The sequence below is a fragment of the Theropithecus gelada genome, chromosome 15 (genome assembly GCF_003255815.1).
Source record: "Theropithecus gelada isolate Dixy chromosome 15, Tgel_1.0, whole genome shotgun sequence".
Lineage (NCBI taxonomy): Eukaryota > Metazoa > Chordata > Mammalia > Primates > Cercopithecidae > Theropithecus > Theropithecus gelada.
Window position 1 is genome coordinate 879,968 of NC_037683.1, and position 22,922 is coordinate 902,889.

The 22,922-nt window shown below is 64.4% G+C and overlaps 1 protein-coding gene across 1 annotated transcript in view; it reads left to right on the top strand.

Moving 5' to 3' along the window:
- EXD3 (exonuclease 3'-5' domain containing 3) overlaps positions 1–18,149 on the top strand; it is a 119,498-nt gene extending 101,349 nt beyond the window's left edge. Inside the window, exons 18-22 of the mRNA XM_025359663.1 lie at positions 2,147–2,200; positions 2,434–2,565; positions 15,430–15,523; positions 17,396–17,434; positions 17,780–18,149. Coding sequence (XP_025215448.1) covers positions 2,147–2,200; positions 2,434–2,565; positions 15,430–15,523; positions 17,396–17,434; positions 17,780–18,093 — 633 coding nt within the window. The 3' untranslated portion in view covers positions 18,094–18,149. The remainder of the gene's footprint in view (positions 1–2,146; positions 2,201–2,433; positions 2,566–15,429; positions 15,524–17,395; positions 17,435–17,779) is intronic.
- Positions 18,150–22,922: the final 4,773 nt, after the last annotated feature.

The following is a 22,922-nucleotide window of genomic DNA, read 5'->3' on the forward strand; positions in this document are numbered from 1 at the left end:
CTCCTCCAGAGTGTCCTACGCGCACATTTCACTGTAATGAGGGTCCAGTCACTCCAGTGTTTCTTTTGCTGCCTTTGCTACGGTGTCATATCGAAGAAATCCTGGCCAAATACAGTGCCAGGAAGTGGTCCCTGTGTCTTCTTCTAAGAATCTTTTTTTTTTTTTTTTTTTTTTTTTTTTTTTTTTTTTTGAGATAGGGTTTCTTTGTAGCCCAGGCTGGAGTGCGGTGGCGTGAACACAGCCCACTGCAGCCTTGACCTCCCGGCTCAGGTGATCATCGCATGTTGACCTCCTAAGGAGCTGGGACCACAGGCACACCTGCCTAGTTTTTTTATTTTTTGTAGAGATGGGGTTTCGCTATGTTGCCCAGGCTGGTCTAGAACTCCTGGACTCAAGCGATCTGCCCATCGCAGCCTCCCAAAGTGCTGGGATTACAGGCACAAGCCACCTTGCCCAGCCTCTTGTAAGAGTTTTATAGTATTAGCTCTGATGTTTTTGAGTTGGTCTTGCACTCTTAAAGATAACTAATGATTTGGCTGGGCACGGTGGTTCACACCTGTAATCCCAGCACTTTAGCAGGCCAAGGCAGACGGGTCACCTGAGGTCAGGAGTTTGAGACCAGCCTGGCCACCATGGCGAAACCCCGTCTCTACTAAAAATACAAAAGTTAGCTGAGTGTGGTGGTGGGTGCCTGTAATCCCAGCTACTTGGGAGGCTGAGGCACGAGAATCACTTGAACCTGGGAGGAGGATGTTGCAATGAGCTGAGATTGTGCGCTCCAGCCTGGGCGACAGAGCGAGATTCCATCTCAAAAAAAACCACAAAAAACAAATTAATGATTTTAAGGAAACATTCTGAACGCATAGAAAGGTGTCCTCTGCCGCACCTCTGTTCCGTCACTGGCATGTTGCCTCCCTGTGGTGTGGGAGCCCCGCTGGCTCCTGAGTCCTCGGATGTGACACTTGGCTCTTGGATCACTATTGCCTTCTGCAGGGTCTAGAGGCTCCGGCCTCATTGTCTGCATTTCTGCCTTAGATGTGGAATCAGTCATTTCTCCAAAAAGCTCAGGCTCCTTTTAGTTGAAAATGTAGAAACCAGTGTTGGGTACAGGCACTCCCGGTGACGGGATTGGCTCTCGTCTCTAGACCTTTGCAGCAGACTGTGCGGAAATACACTTTAAAATATATATATAACATACATCAGAAATTCATACTGAAGCTTTCTATTCAGAGCTGGAGTTTTCTTGTAAGCTTAATATCCTTACTTTTAATTTTTATCTCCTTTGTCGGCTGAAAACTCTCATACTCACAAAATCAGCAAAATAATCCGTCTGTTTTATGCCACAGTTCATACACAGCTTTGGAAGAGCCACGTCGACACCGACAGTCACCCATAGTATCGTCACTGTAGGGTTTTCTTCATTTTTATTTTTATTTTTTTTTGTTTAAGATGGAATCTCGCTCTGTCGCCCAGGCTGGAGTGCAGTGGCGCGATCTCGGCTCACTGCAAGCTCCGCCTCCCAGGTTCACGCCGTTCTCCTGCCTCAGCCTCCCGAGTAGCTGGGACTACAGGCGCCCACCACCACGCCCGGCTAATTTTTTTGTATTTTTAGTAGAGACGGGGTTTCACCGTGTTAACCAGGATGGTCTCGATCTCCTGACCTCGTGATCTGCCCGCCTCGGCCTCCCAAAGTGCTGGGATTACAGGCGTGAGCCACCACGCCTGGCCGGTTTTCTTCATTTTTGATGTGTAGTTGGTTCCCTAGGAGCTAGGGGCAAGTTACTGTGTTTTCAAATCTCCAGAGTCTCTTGGAATACCTCTGTGTGTGTTTTATTTATTTCATTTTCTTCTGCTTTTGAGGGATGGCTTTTTAAATTCAATTTTGTTTGTAATTATGAAAAACAAATGTTTGCATGGTGCCAGGATTAAATCTGTACAATGAGGCGACACCCAGGACCTGGGCTGCAGGTGTCTGAGGGCCAGCAGGGCTCCTCACCACCCAGACCCCAGGCAGAGGCCACCCTGGAGGACAAAGGGGGCCTGGTGCAGGGCCAGGATCCGGGGAGCTAGGGGGCGGCGAGCAGAGGCGGCCCAGTCCAGGAGCACGGAGCTGCCCCCTCACCCACTGGTCGCCCCTCCCACACAGGTCGCCAGGCAGGAGGGGAGGATCATCCTGACATCGGGGCAGCCATTCCACAAGGTGAGTGTCCCACAGATGAGCTCAGTGGGCCTGAGCCCCATCTTCCCAAGCCCCTAGCCCCTCGGCCACCCCCACCTCAGGATCAGCTTGCCATGGGGCCGGCCCCCAGTGCCTCTGCCGTACCCCTGGTGGGCCAAGAGAAGGCTCCTGCCTCATCCTGGTGGAGATGGGCTGGGCCTGCGCAGGTGCTGGGCTCTGCACTGCCCTTCAGTAGCCGAACCGTGTCTTTGCAGCTCCGGGCCCAGGTCGGGGCTGGCCGCTGCCTCTCGGTCGACTGCTCCCTGAAGGCCCAGCAGCAGGCTAAGGCTGTGCTCAAGCATTTCAATGTGCGCGTCACCCACGCAGACATCTTCAGCCGCTGCCAGGTGGGTCCTGCGCGCCCCGTCCTACCTCGGGCTGGCACAAGATCCGGAGCTACGGGGGTGTCCAGGGAGGTGGGCCCCCCAGACAGTGGCGGACGGCAGAGGCACCTGCCACACCCTCTGCTCTGCTCATGGGAGCCAGGACCACGAGCAACCCTGTTGCTCCCACCTCCACCCAGACACCCACATGCCTTGGGGGGCTGCTGCAGTCCGGGGTGAGGCGCCGGCGGAGCGTCCCTGCTGGGTCCGGGGTGAGGCGCCGGCGGAGCGTCCCTGCTGGGTCCGGGGTGAGGCGCCGGCGGAGAGTCCCTAGTGCAGGCCGGCATGGCCACGGGGACAGCTCCGATCAGGCACTGGTTGGGATTTGGGGAATTCCCTCCAGCTCCCATGGGGTTTCTGAAAGGAATCGAGAGAAATTGTGGAAGCCTCTTCGGGCTGGGTGGGTCCCACTTTCCAAAGGCACCACACAGAACCGCCTGCGTCTGCTTGGTGACCTCTAGCAAGGTCTGGGCAACAGAACCCCTGAGTGGGAACTGCCGCACCTCGGTGGAGAGCCATGGGAGGCCGGTGGGGGCACCAAAGCCCAGCTCACCTCTCTCCCTCCTCTCCTGTCCCCAGTGGGGGACTGAGCTAAGCCACCTGCCCAGGGCTGCACTGTCCAAGCTTGCCGTGCCCCACACCGACTGGCTTGAACCCACTGGGCACCTGGGCATGGCCAGGCTGAGGGGGAGCTGATGCTGCCTTTTGCCCGTCCATGCCAGGTGCCGGGGGTCTCCGTGGGCAACACGGGAGCAGGGGAACTGTGGGCTGTGCTGGCTCTCGGCAGCTCCTGGTGGAGGGTACGGGCTGCTTCCAGAACGTTCCGGAGTTAGGGCCACATCAATATTCCGCCCAGAGCAGCAGGTCGGGGCTGCTCCACCACGCTCAGTTTTGTTTCCTGGGGTTTTTTGGGGGTGACGGAGTCTCCATCACCTAGGCTGGAGTGTAGTGGTGCAGTCTCAGCTCACTGCAGCCTCCGTCTGCCAGGTTCAAGCGATTCTCCCACCTCAGGCTCCTGAGTAGCTGGGACTACAGGCGCCCACCACCATGGACGGCTAATTTTTGTATTTTTGTAGAGATGGGGTTTCACCATGTTGGTCAGGCTGGTCTTGAACTCCTGACCTCAGGTGATCCTCCTGCCTCAGCCTCCCAAAGTGCTGGGATTACAGGCCTGAGTAATCCCAGCCTCCCAAGCCCAATTTTGGGGGGAGGTTTTGGGACTCCCTCATGGAGGGAGATCCCCTCATGGAGGCCACTGCCAGGGTCCCTTCTGGCGCCTGGGCTGGGCAGGGAGGGGCCCTGAGCTCAGCTCCACCCATGGTCCTCAGGGGCACCCACCTGGCTGAGCAGGGACAGATGCAGGCCTGGGCCTTCTGCTACCGCCCTTCTGCCCCCACAGCCTCAGGCTGGGCCAGCGGGGACTGATGCAGGAAGGAAAGAGGGAAAGCTCTGGCTCAGATCTGCAGCCGGCCGGGCACCTGAACACACAGGCCCCTGGACCTCCCACTGCCCCTGGCCTGGGGTGCAGTCTGACCCTCTGACCCCACGGCTCTGCCTCAGGTGGCAAGGAAGTGTGCTCCAGGGGCCTCTCCTTCAGCCTTGGGCTCCAGGGGCAGCAGGAACCGCGTCCGCTGCCTCTCTTTGTCTGTGCTCAGGCCGGCAAGTGCTGTAAAGACCCCAGGATGTCCGGGACGCCTGGGGAGGCATGTTAATGAGCTGTTCAGAATCGGCTGCTGCATTTTCTTGAGAAAACAGGAAGTTGGGTCGCTGGGAGGAAACCCCTGCTGGAGCCCTGGGCAGCCGGGTGCTGGGGAGCGCCCCTGAGGACCCAGGCCAGGCGCAGAGGGGCCGCCAAGCCCTGCATGGAGAAGGGCGTCCGGGGTGTGAGGCAGAAGGGCGGACTTTGGCCTGGCGGAGCGGATGGGATGGGGGGCTACAGAGACTGAGCAGGTGGGGGCCGCCCTGTCCCATGTCCGCCCTGCCTCTTTGCTGGCTACTGGCAGCTCCAGGCTGCTGATGCCACTCTGCCACTCACACCCTGCAGCCTCCAGGGTGCCCCTGCTGTGGCAAGCAGGAGCACCAGGCCCAGGGGGACTGCAGACAGAGCAGGCCTGGGAGGGGCTAAGGCCAGAGCTGCACTTCCGTTGGGGGCCAGCAAGCGTCCAGGCCAGAGAGGGCAGCGCCAGCCGCCCAGGACCAAGGCATTGAGGGAGGGAGCATCTGGGTCTCAGAGACTGCAAACAGCCGGCGGGGAGTTCAGCCTGGAGGGTACCCTAAGCCCTGGCTGCAGCCCTAGGCAGCGACCTGCCACCTGTGGCAACCCCTCTGTGTGGGGGCAGGATGTGGGAAAGGGGCGGGTGAGCTGCCTTGGCCCCACGGACTGCACGGCCGGGGGCCCTGCGGATACATGCATCTCTGTGTGTGCATATCCCACGGATGCTGGGTGGTGCACTGTGAGGAGAGAACCATGCGTTCCCCCTGCCCGCCCCAGCCTGGGAGCAGAGCATACGCTGGCAGCCACACCAGAGCCCGAACCCCCGGTGCAGGGCTGGCAGGGGAGAGGGTGCTGGTCCGTGCAGAGCCCCATGTGTATGGGCCACATGTCGCGTCAGGTGGGAGCCCAGGTGGGAGGGAGGCGCGTCAGGGCTGGGGACCCTGTTGGGCCCTAGCAGGGAGCCCTTGGGCAGGTGACAGAGAGCTGTTGGGAGAGGGGCCCCCTGTGCACAAGGGTCCCGCAGGGCCAGCGTGATGGGGCCAGGAGGGCAAGAAAGGGGTCTCTGAGAAACTGAGATGTCTACATTTGAACCTGGCCTTCCAGGTTCCAGGTAGGGTGGGAGAATGGAGTTTGCTTTGCACAAGTGCCTCAGCTGGCTGGTGGCCCAATGCCTGCAGCCCGGGGTCCCACGTGCACACCTGCCTCCTTGGCTCTGGAGTCCCGAGAGGAGCTCAGAGCCTGGAGGGCCAGGGCCCCAGGCCACATGTCCATGATGACCATGTGCTCTAGAAAGTTCTTCCTAGGGCTGGGCAGGCTCAGGCCACGTTCCCACCACCCACTCCAACAGCACTGCAGCCTCAGTGCTCCCAGCTGAACCCTGGGAGCTTGGCCTGAGTGGGCAGCTGGGAACACCACTGGTCGGCCACCCCACACACTGGCTGCCCCATCCCCACCCCAGAGGCGAAGGGAGGCCCATCCTCGGGGCCAAAGAGGTGGACACGGGCAAAACAATGGAGGCCAGGCCCAGGGACCACGCAGGCCCAGCTCCATGCAACTGCAGACCCCGGCCCTGCCCCCGAGGCCACCGTGCAGGGCTGGGCTGGCTATGACCCATCCGGACACCAGAGGGCTGCTGGCCATCACCAGCCAGCAGAGAGCGGCTCGCTCAGGCTGACGCAGCAGCAGAGATCGGCGAGATTGGCCTTTCGCCCTGGAGCTGCCCACAGGGCCTGGCTCTGGCCTCGGTCACAGGATCTGAGGCTCACAGCCTCCGCTGTCCCCCAGCTCCGGCCAGAACTGGCCACCTCCCTGGAGAGCGCCTGCCGCCGGCTGACTTTCCATTTTCTTCTTCCTTCTGCTATTTTGGTGCCGTTCCCGGAGGGAAGGCCCACTCAACATGCAGGGTTCCCAGAGCGAGGCTGGGGTGCTGTCTGGGTGGCGCGGTGGGCACACAGCAGGGAGTGAGCAACGGCACGCGTGATTGAGCCCAAAGCTGGGCCAGGGACCTGGCTAGGGGTCTGTGGCCACCGCCGGCCCCACCACTCAGCAGGGACCCCGAGCGGTGGGACTCCTGGGTGCTGGGGTTGCTGATGCCGGCTTTCTGGTAGCATCTGCCCACGCGTGCCCTTGAGTCAGGCAGGGAGGGGCTCCCCTCGAGCGAGAATGGCCCACCGGCCCACCCACAGGAGCCACAGGGGCCGTAGGTCTCAAGTAGAGGGCGGGGCCGTGCCCTCTGGGGCAGGGTGGGGATGGGGAACATTCCCAGTGCCGTCTACCATGGGAAAATATTTTATCAAAGAAGCTCGAGCTTAAAAAAAAACCCTCACCATGAACCCCTGACATGGCCAGGCATACCATCTATTTTTACTGTCCCCAGTCCCCACCCCCCTAGCATGGTTGGGGAGCGGGCTGCAGCCCCCACAGGGACACGTCCTGAAACAGTGGCGTCAGCCCCTCAGAAGCGGGCATCCCAGGAGGCTGTGGTGATCCTGCCTCCAAGGGCTCCCGGGCAGAGCTGGCCATTGTTGGGGGGGTGAGGGGGGTGCGGCAGCTGGGTCCCAGCTCATGGGCGCCTGGGAAGCCCTGCAGTGCTGGGCAGGGACCCTGGGGAGGGTGGTCCAAGAGGGAGTTCTCGCGGAGGGGACAGAGTGGGCCGCAGGGCGGCTGTCCCCAGCATTCACACTCAGCACCTGGAGCCTGCCCTGACAGGGGCTTCAGAGCCCAGACCCAAGATCCAGCCTGGGGGCCCCAGTGCTGCCCTCTCCTGCCATGGGCCTGGAGACTCTCACATTCTCTGTGCTCAGCTGATGGACAGAGGGACAGACAGGAAGAGGTGCAGCAGACCCCACCCCTCCCAGGCTCCGTCCGCCTCAGCCTAGACCCCATTCCCACGCTCAGCACCCCCATGTCACACAGGCACGCAGGGTACAGAAGGACCTCCTCCCTGCTCACAAGGTGGCGGGAGGGGCCCAGCCCCAGAGCTCTGGAGGAAGACGGGCCCTCCAGCCAGGGCGTGGAACTGCAGGGCAAGTTTCAGTAGCTGGTGGGCCTAGCACGACCCCCAGGCTGGGGACAAACAGGGGATGACGGCACCTGAGGGGACTTAGTGCAGCCCCCAGGGCTGACAGGAGGGTGGTCAGCCAGGAGCCCAGCTGGTTCCCCCAGAAGGCCACCCACACCACCTCCCCACAGCCTTGTGGGCTGGGGACCCTCCAGAAGGCCCCAATGCCCCCTTGTCCCTCCCTTTCTTAGCAGCCTTCCAGAAAAGCCGTGGGTCTCAGTCAGAGCCCAGCCTGGGTTCCCAAGAGATGGCCCCTGGGGATGAAGGACCTGGACCCACTGGCCTGTGGACCACAGGTTCCTGAGGCAGTGCCTGAGGACTAGAGGGCCATGCAGCACACTGAGGCCCCACCGCCCCTCCTCAGGTGGCCCCTGGGCCTGGCTCCTGCAGCCCCACTCTCCACTCAGCCTGGATGGATGGGGTGGGCAGGCTGGCCTCGGGGTGTCAGGGTGCACACAGGAGGGACCGGCCATGGCCAGGTTCAAGGAAGGGAGTCCTGGGGAGATCCTCAGGGTGACAAGGTAGGGTCTGTGTCCGTTGGCCACGTTTCTCCCACCAGACAGGAGAGGCCCTGGGCGGGCTGGCAGGTGCACTCCTGGGGTGCCTCCCCAGGCTGCCGCTACAGAGGCAGGGCTGCCTCTCCTGAGCCTCAGCCTCCTCACAGGCCAGCTGGGGTCTCCTGACCCTTCCCTTCCCATCCTTCCAGGCCCGCCAGGCTCAGAGAATGACCTGGGCCGCCCTGTCAGGCTGAGCAGGAGAGCTGCCCCCTGCACCCCTGCACCTCATGACATGGGTTTGCTGAGGTGGGGAGAGGAGAAGGAGTCCCTGCCCAGCTCCCCGACTCCTCTGAAGATCCCACAACGTGCCCCTCCCACATCGAGCTCCCCTGGAAGGACCGGAGCAGGGTGGGCTGAACGGGCCACTCCCCTTCCATCCAGGCGGGCCCGTCACACCCAGGCCTCCGCAAGGGGCGTGGCTCCCAGGCTCTAGCAGCCCACGCGGCTCCCACCGCGGCCTCCTCTTAGACTCGGCCCCCAGCGGCTCTGCCCTGCCCAGCCCGGGGCCCTCGCCCCACTCTGCTGTCCGCCGGACGCTGCAGCCCGGAGCAGCCTCCATCTCCCCCTGGCCTGCCAGGCCCCAGCTTAGATGTCGCTTCCTCCAGGAAGTCCCCCAGTCGATGGCGGGACCCTCACCGCTCCTGGAGAGAGTATTCGGGGCCCTGTCTCCCGGACACTGAGAGCTACGAGGGTCGGCCCAGGGCCGCTTGGGGCGGGTTCAGGGCCTGCCACCTGCTGCCGGGCCGGCCCCATTGGTTGGAACGGGCACGCCCGGGGCGCGCGGGCTCACCCCCTTCTGTGGGCGGGGAGCTGAGTCCCCCAGCGACCCCGCGGTCCCTGGGAAGGAGGAGGTCTCGGCCCCCCCACGCGCCCCTGCGACCCTGGACGGGCGGGCGGGCGGGGTCCCCCAGGCAGGCGCGGGAAGGCCGCGGGCGGGCGGCCGTTTGCTTTTGAATCTCCGCCGGGCGCCCTGAGTGGCCGTTTCAAAGGCCGGCCGCGGGGGCGGGGGCCGTTCCCAGGCGCGCCCCGCCCTCCGCCGCCCCTCCTCCCACTTTCCCACGCGGCCCGGCCCGGCGGGTTCTCACGGCCGCCGCCCCTCCCCCGTCTGGGAAAGCCAGCGCGCCGCGCCCCGCCAGGCTGGGGGGGCCGGGGGAGGGGACGAGAGCTGGGGGGCAAGGGGGGAGGGGAAGCTCTGGAGCCCCGGGCAGGGGGAGAAGGGGGACTCTCCTTGGGAGGCTCGGAGACAGGAGGGGGCTACAGCGAGGGGGATGGGGGAGCTGCCACCTCCCGGGATGGGGACGGTGTGGGGGCGCCCCGGAGCCCCTGGAGAGAGCCCGAGGCCCAGGGCACGGTGTCGGGAGCCTGCGTGGCCCGGCTTCTGTTTGGTTTGACCCGGGGCAGGTGGGAGCGCTCGGGTCTGGGCGGGGAGTGGAGTCTGGGACTCCCGACCGTTTTTATTCCTCCTGCCCGCCCAGGGCAGGCCAGGGGATCTGACAAACAGGCGCTTGCTAAGGAGAATTTCAGAAAACGATCGTTTTTTCATATAAAAACGTATCCTGCACTTGATCTGAAATTCATGTTCCAGGGCTTTGTGTCCTGCGGCCCTCTCCGCCGGGCGGTCGCTGACCATCCCATGTGAGTGGGAGACCCAGTGCCAGGCCCTGTGGCTCACCCCCAGCCCTCCTCGACGGGGTCAACCAGGGGCCCCCAAGTGTGCTGGAACAAGGGACACACCCTGAGGGGTGCCGGACGCCTCGGGCTGGGGCCACAGGCTTCAGAGCTGCCAGTGGCTCAGGGCTCACACACATGGTCTTTTGGGCGGTGGGGGTGCAGGCTGGGAGGAGGTGGGCAAAGACAGCCAAGCCCCAAGGACACCAAGGTCGGGGGGCACAGGGTGGGGTGGCCTTCCTTCAGGGCCTAGGCCTGAAAGCCTGGTCGAGGGGTGCCCAGGGAAAGGCTGGGGCCCCTCACGGGAACCTGGTCTGGGGTGACCTGTGCAGAGGGGTGCTGGGCCAAGGAGGGCAAGGTGCCGGATGGGAACCCCACTGCCAGGCGCCAGCCCCCACCCCGCTAAGCAAGGCTTGGGGGCAGCCCAGTGGGCCAGGCAGGGCCGGTGGCTCCAGGCGGCACATTCCGAGGCAGCTGCAGAAGTAGAGACCCTGACACAGGCGGCCGCGTGTCCTCCGTGTCCACACAGTGACACAGGCAGTAACACGCTTCCTGGTTCACACCCTGACACCCAGCAGTAAGCAGACGCCCTATCCCTGGTGCTTATGAGAGACGTCTCCAAGCACACGAGGGGCTGGCTGTTGCGCACGTGTGCCTAGACCCGGCCTCTGGAGACTCACGTGCCCTTTCACTCCTCTCCCACACTCAGGGCCCTGACTTTTGGGGGCTCTGGGGTGAGGGCTGTGGGCCCAGTTGTCCCGACCCCTGGGGACCCTCTCACCGCCGACACTGCCCGAGGCCCATCCCCCACGCTGTCTGTGGAGACATTGTCCTGGCCACACAAAGGGGACGGGACAGTGGCTGGGTGGGGGAGGGGCTGGGGCTCGTGGGAACTGCCCTTCCAGGGCCCTGGGGGCGGGGGGGGGGCAAGGGGCAAGGGGGCAGGGGCGAGGCCTCTCCAGGGCTGCCATCCTCAGTCACAGGCTCCAGACACTCCCGGGACATTAGGGCGGGGGTCACCGAGTGGGTGGTTACCAGCTTGCTTCAAGGGGATAGACTGGGTTTTAAAAGCTTCCCAAAAGACGGCCGCTATCCCCGGCTGCACACACCTCCCCAGGGGCCTGGGGCTCGGCCTTCCGTCCACCCCAGCGCTGTCTCCAGTGGAAAGTCAGTGCCGGGGCTGGCCAGGTTCTTTTGGCAAGCTCACAGCTCCCTTCTCTCTGAGGAGGCTCACAGGGCCACAGCAGGGGACAGTGTCGGGTCACCTTTGGGGCGGGCAGCCCAGGGCTGCAAGGCACTCTGGGGACAGCGTGGGAAGATGAGGTGTGGGCCAGACCCAGGCCTCAGCGGGCAGGTTGGCGCCTGATTGCTTCTTCCTGGGTCGCTGGCTCACCCTGTCCAGCAAGGTGTCAGGCCCACACCCCAGGCCCCACCATCTGTTGGGCAGCTCTAGGGGAGGCCAGAGTGCACGGCTGACCTGGGGGCCTCAGGACCCGCCCAGGGGCTTGCCAGGGACCAAATGTGCAACGCCCACCCTGGGACGGCACACTGGCGACCCCCACCAGCACCCCGCTTCCCGACATGGGATCTCGGCACACAGCCCTTGCCATGCAGAGGCCTGTCCAGGGAAGGTGCTGGGTGCCCTTCCGTGTGGCAGGTAGTGGGACGGAGTGAGATTTTATCTTTGCTCTTTCATGCTTTGCCATTTTCCCAGTTCTAAATGAGAAGAAATGTCCTGTTGCTTCAGAGTGTGCTCCTGCACCCCCATCGCCCTGCCTGGTGGCCTTAGGCCTTGGCTCCTCCTGGACCTGCCTGCAGGGTTGGAAATCCCAGGTTGGCGTCTCCTGCAGGAGTTCCAGCCAGGCCAGGCCCCAGCCCGACGGAGCCCACCGCCCACACCCACCATGGGGCCCAGAGGGCAGGAAACAGGCCGGGGCTGAGGTTACAACAAGCTTGCTCTTTGCTCAGAAACAGGAGGCCCCAAAGAGGCCCCTGCCACCCTCACCCCCTCACCTCACCTTCTCAGGGGGTCAGTGTCTAGCTGGGCTTGGGCACAGAGCAGAAACCCCTGAGGTCAGATCACCCGAGGACCTGGGATCATTCCCAGCCTGGTGGTGGAACCTGAGCTCCACTGGGCCGGGAGGGCAGGGGCTGTGGGAATCCCCAGGGTGGCCAGCATGCAGGAGGGATGCTCAGGTCAACTCGGCCCAGGCCCATCAGACATCCGGCCCAGTCTCTTGGAGGAGCAGAGCTCCCTTCCCAGGCTCCCAACCCAACAGGCCACTGCCTGCTGCCCTGCACCCCAGGACACAGGTTCCCCACGTGCTCTGGCCCTGGCAGGTCCCGGGCTCATGTCTTGCCTGCCTCTTTCCCTCAACCCCCCACTTGTCAAGACCCAAGACCTCAGGGGTGTGTGGGGCCAGGGGTGTTGTGTGCAGGGGCTGTGTGCAGCTGCCCAGCCCTGTCTGCCTGGGAGCGCCCAGTCCTCCCTCACCACACCTGTGCCCCAGCCACCTATTGCTTGGGATGCATAGGCTGGCACACCTGCAGGCCTGCAGCCTGGGGCAGTGGGTGTGACCCCTGCACCCAAGTGGGCACCAGGTCAGGTGGGCACCAGGTCAGGTGGGCACACAGGTACTGCTGAAGGCACCTTCTGCAGCCCAGCTCTGGCTCCTTCAGCTGTGGTCACTCCCTTGGTAGTGGGGCTGGGAATTGGGCCCACTCGTGGCTGTGGCTCCCAGCTTTGATGCTCAGAGCCCCCAAACACCCTGGGAACAGACCCCTCAAGCCCTCCTAGCTGCCCACCCCACCCCTAACACATCTTGGCCTCTGCCTTGGTCCTGGGTGCACGTCCGCAGACGGCCAGCTCTGGGGCAGTGGCTGACCAGCTCTTTCCCTCACTCCTCCTTGGGCCCAGAGAGGAGAGGGCCCTGGAGGGTGGACATCCACTCAGACCCACCTGGCTGTAGGTCCATAGGCCTCAACATTCCCAGGACAGCCTGGCTGGTGGCCCGGTCCCCAGGAGGCAGCCACACGCCCACGGGCTCATGGCCCGGCCCGCACGGTCCTGGGCGGAAGTGCCCTGTGTCAGGGCTGGTACAGTGCTGTTGGCACCTAGTGGCTGAGGAGCGTGGGAACCAGGCACACGGGGGATCCTGGGCAGGTAGCTGGGAGCCTTCCCAGCCAGTCCTGCCCCCCATTCGCCTGGGCCCTCCCACCCCTCCCTCCCAGTGAGGTTCTGGGGGCGGCGGCTGCCTGCCCTTGGGCTCTCAGACTGGGGGGAGGGGTGGAGGTGTGCAGGCACCCCACTGTGCTGCTCTGGGCCCCCAGCCTTGGCCTCTGCTCAGGGTCCCTGTCAGGCCCCACTCGTCTCTGCCCAGATCCGACGGCACCCTGGAGTGGGCGTCTGTGTGTCCCACGCTGATGGAGGGAGGTGGCGTGAGAACCCTGGCATGGGGTCCTGGCCCGCCAAGTGCCCTGCGACTGAGGAAGCCCTCAGAAGCCGCTTTTCTTCAAAATGGGAGGGCAGAGGCTCTCAGAGCCCGAGTGCTGGGGGACGGGTCTCAGGGTATCAGGCAGGTGGGCTCAGGTGGACAATCACCGTCTGAAGGCCAGACGTGTGCTGGGCCACCAGCTCCACTCACAAGGGCAGAGCCACAGCCTCCCTCAGCCCATGGCGGCCACCCGCCCAGGGCAGTCAGTCCAGCAAGGGCTGCTGGCCCTGGAGTGGACAGATGGACAGGGAGGCCCCCAGTGCCAGGCCCCCCTGTGGCTGGGGAGCCCAGGGCCAAGGGCGGGCGCAGCAAGCGGGCCCAGAACCGGCTTTTCCAGCCCTGGCCAGGGCAGGGCCTCCCAGGGCCTTGTGGGTGACAACAAGGCCCACAGCGGGCAGCAGCCGTGGGAAAACCAGCACCGGTGGTTCCCGAGGGTTGGGCCAGGCCCTCACTGACGGCACCCGGTGTGACTCAGCACGAGCTGGCTGGCCACGCCCAGGCGTGCGCACCTGGCCCAGGTCCTGGGAAGGCCCCAGACCCCATGTGGAGGACTTGGGGGCGTGGGGAGCCCATCCCGCCCTGCTGCACCCTCGCTGCCCCTCCCACACCCACTGGCACTGTCCCTGCAGGTGGCCTGCACAGTGCAGAGTGGGGCTCTGTGGAGGGCAGACCACCTGCTTGTTCTCAGCCCTTCCCAGCCAGACCTGCAGCCAGGGCTCTCCACCTGCACACCTGCCCAGAAAGCCCGCTGGACCCAGATCTGGGCTGGGCCCAGAGGCCGGGGCACAGGACCTGCCATCATGGCACAAGGAGCTTCCTGGGGGGAGAGATGGGAGCTCGGGGAAGAGGAAGGGAGGGTCCTGTCTCCCTAGCCCACCCTGGGCCTCCTAGCAGAAGAGCCCCACCTGTCCACCACCTCCAGCCTCCGGCCTCTGAACTGGTGGGGGCTACAATGCTGGAAGCAGGTAGTGCAGCCTCCTACTGTCGAAAGGCCCAGGGGAAGAGAGCATGTGGGACAGGGCCAGTGCCCCCAACATGGCCACACCCAAAGGCTCCAGGGGCCTCAAGGCCACCTGCCTGCGGCAGCCATGTCATCCGGGGCTCACCCAAAGCCCCTGCATGGGGAGGGGTCCTGGAATAGCCATGTGAGCATGGATCTCGGCCTCCTCTTCCCTGCTCCCCCGTACAGGTGGCCTGGGAGCCCCACCTCCTCCCCAGGGTGCTCTGACATCAGAAGGGCTGTGACAGGAAGGCCACACCTTCACAGGACCTGCGGGTGCCTGCCTGGGACCTGGCTCTCAGTGGGCACCCAGCCCCCTCCTGGTGTTGCCTGGGGAGTCCTGGGGATTCGACCCGTCTCCTTGTCCAGGAAGTGACCACTGGGAAGGCGGTGCACCCCCCTCCAAGTCATGACTTGGGGTGTAAGCTGGTCCCGGCCTCCCTGCCCCCGCCCCCAGCATCACAGTAAGCCTGGCAGATTGGTCATATTCAGAAACCACCCAGAGGGGCTGGGTGTGGCACACACCTGGAATCCTAGCACTTTGGGAAAGCCAGGAGGGTGATCACTTGAGCCCAGGAGTTCAAGACCAGCCTGGGCAACACAGTGAGACCTCATCTCTACAAAACATACAAAAGTTAGCTGAGTATGGTGGTGTGCTACTCAGGAGGCTGATGTGGGAGGCTCATTTGAGCCCTGGGGTTTCTGGCTGCAGTGAGCTGTGATTGTGCCACTACACTCCAGCCTGGGTGACAGTGAGACCCCATCTCAAAAAAAAAAAAAAAAAACGGTGCAGGCACGGGGGCCCGTTGTGTGCCCTGGACAAGGCACAAAGTAGTTTTGCTCTAGTCCCCCGCCACTTTCACGGCCACACCCGCCCCAGGGCAGTGGCAGGCACGGGTATCACAGAGAAATGTGGATGCGGAAATGGACAGGTGAAGGGTTGGGGCGACTATGAGGCTGCCCACGCTGACCCTTTAAGGCTGGACCATGTGTCCAACACCCCAGCTGAGGTGGCCCGGAGGGGACCCAGGCCTGGTTCTGCCCTCGAGGTTTCTGGGATTGGAGAGGGTAGCTGGGCAGAGAGTTCCACAAGTTCTCAAAAAACAGAAGAGGCTTCCCAGGGCCCACGAGAAGCCAGCACAGTCAGGGAGGGCTTCCAGGAGGCAGTGTGGCCTGAACCCCACAGAACTATGCGTGGGGACAGGAGGGGACCCATTATCTGTCTCTGTGAAACCCCATGGCCAGACCCAAAGCTTCAAGGAACAAGCACAGGGCTGGGGTAGGGGCACCTGGAGAAGCCCCCCCTGGGCCTCAGCACCCCCTCTGGCCCCCAGGCCTGCAACTGTGACCAGTACCTGAAGGTCTCCAGGGACATGATGAAGCAGCTCATGTGGCTCAGCGGCCACCAGGAGGGGCCCAGGAGCTCAGGTGAGTGCGTCAGGGTCAGGCACTGGGTCTGTGGGGCCTGGGATGGGTTGACCTGCTGGGGTAGCCAGGGAAGGGGGCCTGTCCTGTCCAGCACTGAGCTTCCTAAGATAAGGGTGGTGGCCAGGTGACAACAGGTGGAAAAAGCACAGCGAGGGTCAGGTGCCCACATGGCCTCTGCTCCCTTCTGTGCAGTGGCAGACCAGGAGATCAGGACACCAGGGCCCTCGGCGACCCTCTGGAGTGGTGTGCACCTCCTTCTCTCTACTGGGCCCAGGCACGCGGTGCACGCGCGCACACACACGTGCAGCAGCCCATTTCCCTGCCTGTGAAACTAGACAGAGGGCTTCTTTCTCTCCCTGTGGAGGGTGCAGGCCACCCAAGGACTTTGCAGTTTTAGATCTGCACCAGGGCTGGAACTATGCCCCACCGCCCCGCACTGTTAGAACTGCCGGCCCCCACCCTCGGGAGGGAGGCGCCCCAGGGAGGGAGTGGAGGGTGCTGCTCCTGGTCATCCTCAGTTGGGGGCGGGCACGGGGACTAAGAGAATGGAGGTGGATAGAAAGGGGTCAGTCCAGGCCGGGCGCGGTGGCTCACATCTGTAATCCCAGCACTTTAGGAGGCCGAGGTGGGCGGATCACGAGGTCAGGAGATCAAGACCATCCTGGCTGACACGGTGAAACCCCGTCTCTACTAAAAATACAAAAAAATTAGCCGAGCGTGGTGGCAGGCGCCTGTAGTCCCCGCTACTCGGGAAGCTGAGGCAGGAGAATGGCGTGAACCCGGGAGGCGGAGCTTGCAGTGAGCTGAGATCGCACCACTGACTCCAACCTGGCGACAGAGCGAGACTCTGTCTCAAAAATAAAAATTAAAAAAAAAAAGGGTCAGTCCAAGTTCAGGGTAGGAGGACGGGGAGCGACCAACCGTCACCCCAGGCAGCCAGCAGAGCACACCCCGGAGAGTGAGGCCGGAGGTAGCCTCCAACCTCAGGCCCCGACGCTCGCAAAGGCACACTCAGGCCAGAGCCCCAGCACATGACAGCACACACGCCGCCCCAGGGTGGTGGCCAACAACCGGATGGGCTGACAGGTGTCACACGGACTGTAGGATAAGAGCTGGGGCCAGCCAGGGAGGGGTGAGGCAGGGAGGCCAGATGAGGGTCATGGCCTCCTGGGCTTCAAGGAGGAGCTGGGGCTGGGGTGGGGGCCTCGTGCATTCATCCCCGGCTGTAGCTGATCCGGAGCCATCTGTAGAGAAATGCTTGCTGAGCAAATTACGAGGGTCAACAGGAGCAGGGCAGACGCTTCTCCCACCTGCTGGCCAGTGTTCCCTCAGCCGTCGTGCACTCAGCCCTGCAGTGACCCCTGGGTGGATACCGGCCCTGCCTGCCCTGGGCTCCCACTGGGGACTGGGGGGCCTCACAGGGCCAGCGTGAGCCACTTCCCAGGGTCTCCAACAGACCCTGAGCCTGGCAGTCCCTGGGCCCTGCCCACCCGCCCACCCTTGCGCTGGCTGATTTCGAAATTCACCACTGGCAGTGGGTTTATCTGCTCATCGCTGCCCCCGCCCCCGCTTGCTGGTTCTCAGGCCCCCAAGAGCCCTAATCAGCAGATCTCGCGCCTAGAACATGTTTCCCAGGGACCTTTGAGCCCCAAGACCTTTCTGAGGTGTGAGTTCCCAAGGGAGGGGACCAGGCCGGTACCACAGCTCCTTGGCCCCCTGCCCTCTGCCGTCTTCGAAGGCTGGGGTGTGCGTGAAGAGGCCGCACACCATGAGGTCACCGTGCTCAGCCACATGGCTGCATCGTGGACCCTGGTGGCTGCCAAGCCCCATCCCTAGGACAGTCCCAGACCAGTTTTCATCCTTGACTGACAGGTGACAAGGCCACCCAGAGCCAGGAGGTGCAGGAGCCAGGTGAGCCCCGGGACCGCCCACCAAGGACACAGCTGCTTCTCCACGGACCCAACTTGCCCCAGAATGGGGGACTTGGGTCCCGGCTGGACAGAGGGGGCTCTCTGGGGTCTCTGTGGGGCTCTTGGGGGCCCTAGGGCCCACAAGGTGAGAGGTAGGGTCCCTCGATAGGAGAAGTGGGCACAGAGGAGGAAGTGGAGGAGGCAAGGTCAGCAGATAGGTAGCAAGAGGAGCTGCTGAGGAGTGAGCATGGGCTCAGCGTGGGCCGCCAACTGGGCCACCCTGGGAGCAGCCTGGGGGCCGTGCCCGAAGGCTGAGGGCTCAGGGAGTCCACTTCTATCTGTCCAGGCCCAGCCCCAGAGGCAGCCCCTGGGGGCTGCACCTATGACCGTCCCTGCCGCTGGCTGCAGGCGGCTGACCTGCGGGCGGAGACACCGGACATGCTGACCAATGGCACCCGGCTGCAGCTGGCAGGGGTCCCGGTGGGCGTGCTGAGGACACCCGGCCTGCAGCACTTCTACTGCTGCACGCGCTGTGGAAAGGTCTTCTGGGATGGCTCCCACCTGGATCGTGTTGCCACCCACTTCCGAGACGTCCTGGAGAGTGCCCCCAGCCCCTGTGAGCCGAGCCCAGCCCCCAGCCCGGCCAGCAGCCCCTTCTGAGGACAACCAGACAATAAACATGGAAAGTGCCTGACTGCTGGGGCCACGGCCATGGACTTGCTCACGTGTTTCATGCTCGCCCCACAAACCCCTCGTGGGCCCCTCTTTGTGCCAGCAAGCGCCGGGAACACCAAGGCGGGGTCCCAACCCAAGCAGCTGTCGGGAGAAGATGAGGGTTTCCAGATGGTCAGGATGCTGGGACCTCTAGCCCGGTGGGACCCACAAGGTCTCTCCATCACCCCCGTCAGGGCTGTGTGGTCCCTGTGGGAGAATGGCAGCCACAGCCCCACTAGAGGCACCTGGGCAGCCAGCCACGGCCAGGGCTCTGCATGCGTGGGCACCAACGTCTCCGTCCTCACAGTTGTCTGAACGTAGCTGCTGCTGCCCTTGTCTGGGAGGAGGCTGAGGCCCAGGCAGCCACTGCTGCCCACCCTGAGGGTCCGAGGGTGCTCTGCCAGGTGGAGCAGGGAGGGCAGGGGGCCCCAGAGGTGGGAGAGGAGGACGAGCCCAGGGAGGGGCCGTCCCAGGAATGTGCCCCCTCCCATCACCCACATCCCTTTCCTCTGCTTCCTGCCTGGAGCGGAAATCAGCTCAGATTTGGCGGAGGAGTCGGGCGGAAGCCTCGGGCAGCAGGGTCCTGGGGGCTGGGGAGAAGTAGCTGCCTCTGCTCAGAGTAAGGAGCAGGTTTCAGGTGCGAAGGCCTTGGGCATCCCTGGACTGGCCCAGCCAGGACCTCCCTGTGGGTTCCCGGCCACACCAGGGCTGGCCACTGCCCCTGGGTACCCCTAGGGACTGCAGCCCAGCCCCTTCAGCCCCCAGCAACCCCGGCAGGGGTGTCATGTCACAGATGGAGAGGGTGAGGCTGAGACGGGGAGGGCCTGGCCTGTGTCAGAGCCAACTGTCCGGTTTTGACCTGCCCCCTTGACCTGCTGGGCAGCCGCAGGGCCTGAGCCTGTCAGGTGGGGGCATCAGGGTGAGAGAGCAGGACCCCAGGAAAGGGTCAGGGCCTTCTGGGACTGGGATCTGCTTCCGGGAGGGGCACCCCAGCTCCACATCCTGTCCTGAGGAGGCAGCCCCTGACCGAACTCCTTCCGCCTGGCAGGGTTTAAGAGGGAGTGGCTGAGGGCACCCACCCTCCACCCGGCCTGGCTTCGTCCTGGAGACACTGCTCCGAGCGCAGGCCTGAGTGCTGCTGTTGGCTCTCGGCAGAGGCAGGCAAAGCAGTGCAGAGGCCGCAAGGAGACAGAAACCACGCATCCTCCGTCCTTCCTGGCTGGCTCTGCCTCTGCCCACCATGGCCGTGCTGCGCCATATGTTTCCCGCCTCCACACGTCCCTCACTACCCAGCACAGGCTCGGCCTGGTTCTGCGGCGTCCATCCCAGACCCAGGCTTTGGTGGGGGTGAGGCTGTCTGCTCAGTCCCCACCCCAGGCCAGGTGCTGGAATCCAGCCTCGGTCACTGGGGGTCAGCACCCATCAGGCTGCTTCCCAGGCTAGGGGATAGACACCAGGCTGACCGGCTGGCTGAGGCTGCCAGTGCCAGGCCATGCCCTGAGCGGCCATTCCTGGTGGGCAGGAGCCACCGGTTGCAGGGATTGTCTGCGGCAGTTCCTGCCCGGGCGTCCTTCCTCCGCTGCGGCCTGTGCTGGCCCGGGCTGAGTGTTTGTTATTTGATCTCGATCCTCTCAGCCCTTCTACCAGGTGTCTGGGCTGCTGGGAAGAAACACTCTCCTCTTTCCCACGCTCCCGACACATTTTAATGAATTAGCTGGAAGCCCCGCCCCCACTGCCCGCCACCCTCCCTCCCCGCTCAGTGCCTTTAAGGTGGCCGCAGGCCTCGGCCCAGCTCTGGCCAGCTGCCCCTTCTGCGCTGTCCTCCCTAGGCCCTCCCAGGCGGGCTGGCCGCCCCGCGCGGACCTCCCTCCCCATGTTGCCCACTGCTCTGAGCCTCCAGGGAAGGAAAGGAAGGGGCTGCCTGCAGGGAGAAGGGGCCCCACTGTTGCCTTCTGGGGGCGGGTGGGTTACAGGCAGGGCACCCCCGGGCCAGTATCCTCAGGACAGGCAGGGCAGGAAGGACAGGGCCCAGCTGCACAGTCGGAGCTGAGCCCTGTCGCCGGGTCCCAGGGCAGGGCCTCCCAGACAGCAGAAGGCTCCAAGCAACACCAGCAAACACCAGGGGGTCCTCTCGAGCACAAGCATTGGGTGGCTGGAGGTGGACCCCCACGTCCCAGCATTTGGAACAGATGTCCACCTTTTGGATGTCCCTCAGCAAACATTCGGGAAGTGCTGACTCGGAGCCGTTGCCCCCCAGCCCCTCCCCGCTTCCCATCCTCAAATGGAGCCGCTTCAGGGCCGTGGGTGTGGCCAGGGGAGCTCGGAGTCATGGTGGAGAAGCAGCAAGAACCAGGGCCACTCAGCGAACTCCGTGTGGGCAGTGTGGTGTGGCTGGCCTCTGAGCCCCACAGATGAGCCTGGGCACCCGCCTTGGGCCACAGACCCACTGCAGTGGCGGGCCTCACCAGCTCTGCCTGACCCGGCTCTGGACCCCAGGCAGGGGGTAGGCTCCTGCCGCGCAGGGCCGCCACACCAGCCACACTGTCCCTGCCGGGGCGCCCGCGCCGCCTGGCCCTCGCCAGGGGCCGCCGCCGATTTCACGCCCGTGGCGAGGCCCCGCGTTCCCACACCGAGCTCACACAGGGCCCCTTTGTTTGCCGCCGCCACGGATGTCGACGGGACTTTCTTCCAGGCCCTGCTCCTGGCCCACAGCAGAGCCAAATGCCTTCTCCAGGCCCGGCTTGAGCCCACCTGGGCTTTGGCCTGTTTGCAAACCACCCACCTTCCAGGGGAGGCCCTGTGCCTGCTGAGCGCCAAGGGCTCCGCCCACCCCCCAGTCATGCCCTCTGCCTCTTGCCAGTCTAGCCTGGCTGGGCCCTGGGCAGATGCACAAAACCCATCAATGCACAGGACTGAGCTCCTGTCCTTCTGACCGTGAGCTCAGAGCACCCTGCACACCCAGCCCTGGTCTGAGGTCCAGAGACGCAGCCAGCACCAGGGACCAGCAGGCAGCCCAGCGGCTATCCCTCCTTAAGAGGCCAAAAGTGTCCAGCAGAGCACGGCAGTCTGGGCCATGCCATCTCTGCCCCAGGCCTGGACTCCACAGTGTCCATCTCTGTTCTGCTGGGGACCTACTCCAGGACTCCACTATGACCCCACCTGCACATTGGGGAGCACCCTCCCACCCTCTGTGGCCCCCTTAAGACCTCCTGGGAGAAGCAGTGAGGCCCAGGGGAGAGGGCTGAACAGAACCAGCGGCCCCAGGAAGACCAGAGTGAGCTCTAAGCTGTGCCTTGGAGGGACAGAGGTTCCCAGGCCACCAGGAGGTCCCCAGGGGCGCTGGACCTTGCTCCAGTCAGCCAGGGTCGGTCCCGAAGCGGGCCTGCCCAGTTTTTCCTGCCAGTGTGAGCACAGCATGGGGTGGGGACACACCCCTGTGGGGAGCCGGATGTGGGGGCATGGAGCTGGCGGGCGGGAGCGTCCCCAGACAAGGCCTGGCAGGGGGGTCTCCCCAGCCCGAGCTCAGAGCTGCCTGCGCGGAATTCCCGGTTTGGCTTCAGAAGGAATTCAAGCCCCAGCCTGCCTGGCCTCCTGCTCCGCGCCTGAGAATCACTCCTCCTTAATTTCCAGCGACCACAGCTAGCTGTAAACTGTAAAACTCTAATGAGGAAATGCGCTGTGCTTCCCCTGCTGGTGCCTCCCGGTCAATTGTTAGAGTGGTCAATAAAAACGGGTTTTATAGTTTGGAAGCCAGGCGTTTCAGAATTCCCTTTTGAGACAGCCCTGGCGCCACACCTGGCCCTGCTCACCTGGGCAGGACCCATGTGTCCGGCATGCTGGTGGGTGCGCAGCAGAGGGAGGCAGGCCGCAGTCCCGACCCTCCCGCTGCGCCCCCGCCCTGGACTTCCTCCTGAGAGGACAGCGGAACCCCCTTCACTGCCAGCCGATGGAAGCCGCGGTGGCCGGCCGGAGGCCCCTCGCATCAGTAGGGTTGGGGCACACATAGGCTGAGCTGGCGGCCATGAGGCTGCCCGCGCGCGGGAAGGACCCGCGTGGCTGAGGGCCCCATGTCAGGGCCTGGAGTTACCACCCGCGTGGACGGTGAGCCCGGAGGCGCAGGCTGGCCAGGGTCGCCGCGCGCCTCTCCGCTCAGAGGGGTCTCTCCCTCACCACGGGCCTGAGATGCCCGCGAACCCCCTACCCGAGAGAGGCCGCCCTCGGGGCCACCTGGCGGTCGCGCTCGGGTACCGGGCAAGGCCTGGGTCTGGCTGCGCAGGGAGCTTGGAATTCCCCGGGTGGCCGGAGGGAGAAGGGGCGGGACGACCGCTGAGAGACGCTGAGAGCCCGGGGGGCGCGCGGACGGCGGCAGCGACGGAGCTGGACCCCCCCGGCGGCCACCTGGCCTCCCCCGCCCCGGCGCTGCCGGCGACCAGCGCCCCCTGCCGCGAAGCGCGCCGCCGCCGGGACCCGCCCCCGGACCCCCGCGCCCGGCACCGCCCACGCCCCGCCCCCACGTGGGCGCGGCCCAATCCCGGGGCCGCCGGCGCGCGCGTCACGGGCTGCCATTGTTATGCAAATATAAAGAAGGTAAAAGGCGCCCCGGCGCGGCGGGCGAGCGAGTGCTGCGGCGCGTGGGGAGGCGCCTGGGAACCGCGTGGGAGCCGCAGCCCAGCCGAGCAGGGACCGGGACCGCGCGGCGCCGCCGTCCCCGGCCGGGCCCGGCCCCCGCGAGCCGAGCGCGCGCCCCCGTCGCCCACCCGGGCGCGGCTGGATGC